The following is a 5,702-nucleotide window of genomic DNA, read 5'->3' on the forward strand; positions in this document are numbered from 1 at the left end:
AAACCAAACTTAATAGCGCATCGTGAGGATTGGTACCAACCATTTTTCGTGTTTGAAAACATAATTGCTACCCTGGTAGGCAGATGGGCAATTCTAAACAAAACAAACACCTAAAACCTTAAGTTTTATCTTTACTTGGAACAATAATAAAATTAATAGAATTACTAAATAATTTCAATTTTCTACATTAAAAGACAGGGCGAAAACTAGGATCACTACAGTTGGGAACACTGATGGTAAAAAACATTTGCTTGGAAATTATAAAATGATTTGAAATATTATTAAACCATTCATGCGGCTGGTACATGTATGGCCAGTAAGTGTTTTGTTTATTTTTTCTGTACCCTGTGTAAACTCATCAGAGGCAGTGCTATCTAGTAAATCCATGAAATAATATGGATTTGCCCAAGTTTCGGCGGCGCTTGCTGCCGCGGAAGAGAGCTGTTGTCGTACAGACCTCTCTGAGATCTTGAAAGGAACTGATGCATAGAATGTGAAAATAATTGACTTACTGTACGGTAACAAATAGTGGAATGTCGATGGACAACATTACCTCAAATATTTGCGATTAAACACTTAGCGCGGAAATTTTAAAAGTAAGAATTCACTTGTGTACCAGTCGCAGTGAACATTAAAAAATAGAGGTCATATATGTACCAGCCGCAGTGAATGGGTTAATACAAAAAATAAAATTAACATTTTACAAACGTCTATCAAATTCTTTGCTTTCAGTAATTGGTAGAAGAAAGAATGTGACATGGATCAAACCAAATATTAGACAAAAGTCAGAAAACACGTTATTATTTCAGTACTGGGCTACACACACGAGTAATTTATGAGAATTCATAAATTGTTATTACTTTTATAAATCACAAAACTTCACAATGGGCTATATGTGATATGAGTATTGCAGAAAAACTGTAATAACTAAATCCTTACGTTATACATGTGTTAAATTTCTATTAAGGTAAAATTATTGAATTGTCAACGATAATTTGTTCTATTTGTTAATCACAGAACCCTGAATGAATGTTTCATTGGAAGCGAGAAAACCCACATATAGGAAGACAGATTCCAAGATGGGGAAATATACATTCTTATTTACAGGCGGGGTTTTCACTAACTCTCCTTCTTCAGATCACGTTATCACGCACAAAGATATATCAGTTATTCTATACCTCATTTCTGATTACTCAAACTTGTTGGTGAATCACTGAAAAAGGATTAAAAAAAGTGGTTAGGTATCTGAAGATTTTGATGCGCGAAGAACGTTACATTTTGCGTAATTTGAGTGATCAACGTATTTTTTTTAATACCTGGATTTTTGCATAGTTATCCACGAAACTAAACTCCAATATCTATCAAGGCATTTTTTATTTATTAATTACGTATATATGAAGATTTATTTGTTTTAGAACAAAGCCACATTGAGCTATCTGCTGTGTTCACTGCAGGGTTTGTTTTTAATTTCGCGCAAAGCTACACAAGGGCTATCTGCGCTATCCGTCCCTAATTTAGCCTTGAAAGACCAGAGGGAAGGCAGCTAGTCATCATCATCCACTCTTTTTTTATCAACGAATAGTGGGATTGACCGTCACGTTATAACGCCCCACGGCTGAAAGGGCGAACATGTTTGGTGGGACGGGGATTAGAACTCGTGACCCTCAAATTGCGAGTCAAGTGCCCTAACCACCTGGCCATGCCGGATATCGAACCCCAGAGTTTAACATTACAAGTTCGTATACTGACAGCTTTTTCACCGGGAGACATTCCCGAAGGAATGAGTAACAGTGTATTTCTCTTTTATCCATAATTTGGTTTCTACAAACGCATGAAACAAATGAGTGAATATGTGTTACACAAGAAAAATAAAATGACTTTAACAACACTCCAGGGATAGTTTTCTCGGTGTTTATGTCCGTCTCCTAATTTTGTATAGAGTTAATCACATATTGTAGCATCGCATGCTCAACAGTAGTATGAGAATGTAATTTATTATCTTTATGTTTTTAGTTAGTTTTTTTTAACATTTTACCTTTGTCCCAATGTAATTATATGGTGGCTTAATTTACGATTAGTGAACGTCAAGTGTCATTCAGATAATATGACATCACAGTTGGTTCATGTAGTTTATTTTTTGTGTTTAACTCGGTTTTGTTATAAGCGTAAAGTTTCGTCGAATGAAAAATATTTGGTTTCATTATGTGAAATATGTTTGATTTGACTTCGACCTTACTTTGATTTTGCTATGAGTTCATTTGATTCGTTTTTTTGAAGGTTTAGTTATGTCTTGATTATTTATACATTATTTAACGAATTATACGTTTTGGGCAACTAATTTAGTTTAATATTAAATTTAATGGCCAATTCTGTTTTATTTCATTGTAAGTAAACTATTAATTTTTTTCGATAATGACTTTTATCCTTCTTTAGTGGAAATTTTATTGCTATTTCACGAAGGACATGACCCCTGAACCTGGCCAAGCTTACATGACCCCTGCATTTGGCCAAACTTGCATGACACTTGAATCTGGCTAAAATCACATGACTCCTGCTCTTGGCATAATCTAGTCTTTTCACTTTTGATAACTTTTTGGTAAGAATTAACACTCAAGGAACACACTAGTTAACACGTATATATTATAGATTGTTTTAAATTCATACGATACATTTAATGAAATCAACAAAAGTATTAATACAAGAGTCGAATTTCAAAAAAGTTCAAAATTCTTCTCATCGAATAAAAAAACAAAACATTATCTGCGGTCCCTAACTAAAATCCTTTGCTTATCTTTTTTTTACGGTTAACGACAACCAAATACCTTCTATAATTGTCAGAGTTCTTATATAAATATATATATATATGGAAGTACGACCTGTGCTATCTCATCTTCGTTCGCAACGACTGCTTAGCAATCTGCTAACACTCCTGTATCGAGAGTGTATAACCAGTAATGGGTTTCTCTTCAATACAATATAAATGACGTCGCTTGGCGAAGCTCTGTGTGTTTCACATTTTTCTTCTTTTACTGCTACTAAAGCCAAAGTGTTATATTTATGATTTTCTTCTTTTACTGCTACTAAAGCCGAAGTGTTATATTTATGAGGTTAGTCAGTAATGAGGATCGAAACACATACATCCCCACACGCATATATAAACATGGATATATATTTATTTTTGACAAACAACTAGGCCAAACACAAACAAATAGGGTAGACAAATACTTCTAAGGTACAAATTAAAAATAGCGAGTGGTAAAAAAGTAGCCTATTTCGGGAGGTGGCTGTGTAAATAAAACTCATACAGATTTAACCACTATTCGCACGTCTTACAAGCGAAATGAAATTCCAATTATAAATATGGAATACATATATATTAATGTGCATGTCCGTCTTCTTATTGAAAACTTATATGCAGCCAGTTATGGTATTGCAGTTGCTTCCAGTGAAAGAGTGACGCATGTTATTAAATATAGGACACTGAGGATGATAACTAAATCTTATCTTCTGAAGATGTTCCAGACCCCATAAAAATCAGGTACCTGTATCATAATGAAGCCTAAGATGTCTAGATCAATACTTACGATAAATAAAAAGTATGAAAATGTGCATGTTGCTGATCTAATTCTAACAAATAGTGCAGTATTTGAATTCCTCTTTCTTTTATATATTGAAACATATATATATATATATACACATACACACATTCTCGACGTTGTTTTATAAAGTAGTTCCGATAAGATTTAAAAACACAAAATTTACTTGGGATCAGCACACCGTAAACTTAATCCTACTTAAAGTTTATGTATTTGTTCTTTGGTTATAATTATCAGTATGTTAATCACACACTGCAGTCAAAGATCAAAATGTGCATAAAAATAATAATAAAATTATTATAAAAATCTACAGTTGTGCTGTAGTTAGAATGTCTATCACAGTAACGTGGGCATAAAGAATGATTCGAACAGTCCCTGGTAGAAGTATTTGCTTATGTTATTTAAAATTGTTCAGTCTAGACTTATTGAAAAGTGAATAAATATCCTGTCAATTCATAAAAGTATTTGGTTTTTTCACATGTAACATTTTATAATGGAGGCGGTGATATGCATCTCGTATTGTTTCTGAAATAAGTTAAAATCACACCGAAATTTGTCATTGGACTCAACAAAAATATAGGATCAAAAATGAGTCTTATCTAACCTTATATACAACCAATCATCATACTTTAACTTTAAACAGTACTTACTGTTTAGTTGGTTAGAAACTTTTTATTTGAACCTACTAATATTGAAAACATTCTATCAATTATATCGAGTAAAAAGACCAGCAATAACTTATGGTAAATAAGGTATATAGCTGAAACGATGCATGTGCAGATTACTTGCTGAAAACACTTAATGGGCCTGCTAAGAAAAACGTGCTTAAAACCCTACCACTTTTCTTTAATATTTATAACTTCTGTAACATAAAAAAAACACATTCATATTATTCAGCTGAGATATTGTGCATTGAATTATACGTTATGTTAGAAAATATAATTTTAAGCAACGTTTCTGTATATCATTTGATTATTTCGTTATTAAGCTAATATCGTGACTTTATCTTTCATAGAAAGCAATAAATTTAAAAGCAGGATGTGAAGTTAAAATAATAAATAAGTAATACATCTCTTGTCAAATTTTCAACACGACAAAACAAACTGAACAATCTAGTTTATTTATTAATTAACATTTAATGTGATAATTACTAAAGTTCAAATAAAAACAGAAACATGACAAAATCTTTTCCATTTTCTTAAATAGTTATTTTGAATTGAATGCTAAAAGTGAAGAAATCGTTTATCAAAGAAAAAATATATGAACAATAATGGTGTTTGGAGGAAAATGGTCGTAACATTATCAACATCAATATGGTTATATAAAAATTTCATCGAATATTACAAACAGACAAATACAGATAGATGTTAAACATATTTTTCTTTTACTTTAAAACATTTATATAATTTCAACACCAAGTAAGTTTTCAATGTTCAACGCATTATAATATAATTTCACATGTTATGAACATTTGGCAGACACCAATCTTTCAAATATTGGATATAACAAGGATTTAAATTTTTCATTCAATTAGTTTCTTAGATAGCTCAAATAGTCTCGATCATGACGTGGTAAGTTTGATGTTTTTGGTTGATTCAGTCCTATTCTTAATAAACTTTCTTTTTCACTTGTTTCAGTCAAAGTTTCAGGAATCCTAGACTGTTGATTTAACGCTTAGAGATCTCTTAATATTTACGTTATCTAAAGACGTGTTTCTCAAAATATTACAATCGGATCGAAAGTTATACCTGTTCTTAGAACTTACTTGCCATCTATATTACAAAGTCAAGAAAAATTATACTACAGCCACAATTACAGTTGTCAAACATTTTTTATTATATAGATTGTTCACCTTTATGAGGATTTTAACATATACTGAAGTTCATCACTTCATTGAATTCTTTGTTTCAACTGTGATCTGTAGTATTTACACCAGAGTTGGAATTTAAGATTCTTTCTGTTCGAGAGTTTTTCATTTGGAAAGCAAACTTCATTTTTCTTCCTCAAAACGTTTTTTATTTCAAGCGTTCAAGAATACTGTTCGTAGCGAATGTTGAAACCATCCACATTAACGATGGTTCGGCCTGCAAAAAAAGGAAAAAAAAA

The 5,702-nt window shown here is 31.6% G+C and overlaps 1 protein-coding gene across 2 annotated transcripts in view; it reads right to left on the reverse strand.

Moving 5' to 3' along the window:
* Positions 1-2,647: 2,647 nt before the first annotated feature.
* LOC106460504 (Down syndrome cell adhesion molecule homolog) overlaps positions 2,648-5,702 on the reverse strand; it is a 59,777-nt gene continuing 56,722 nt past the window's right edge. For both annotated transcript variants that reach the window (XM_022387255.1, XM_022387254.1), the window contains one exon: positions 2,648-5,680. In XM_022387255.1, coding sequence (XP_022242963.1) covers positions 5,625-5,680 — 56 coding nt within the window. In that variant the 3' untranslated portion in view covers positions 2,648-5,624. The remainder of the gene's footprint in view (positions 5,681-5,702) is intronic.

The sequence above is a fragment of the Limulus polyphemus genome, unplaced genomic scaffold (assembly GCF_000517525.1).
Source record: "Limulus polyphemus unplaced genomic scaffold, Limulus_polyphemus-2.1.2 Scaffold782, whole genome shotgun sequence".
NCBI lineage: Eukaryota > Metazoa > Arthropoda > Merostomata > Xiphosura > Limulidae > Limulus > Limulus polyphemus.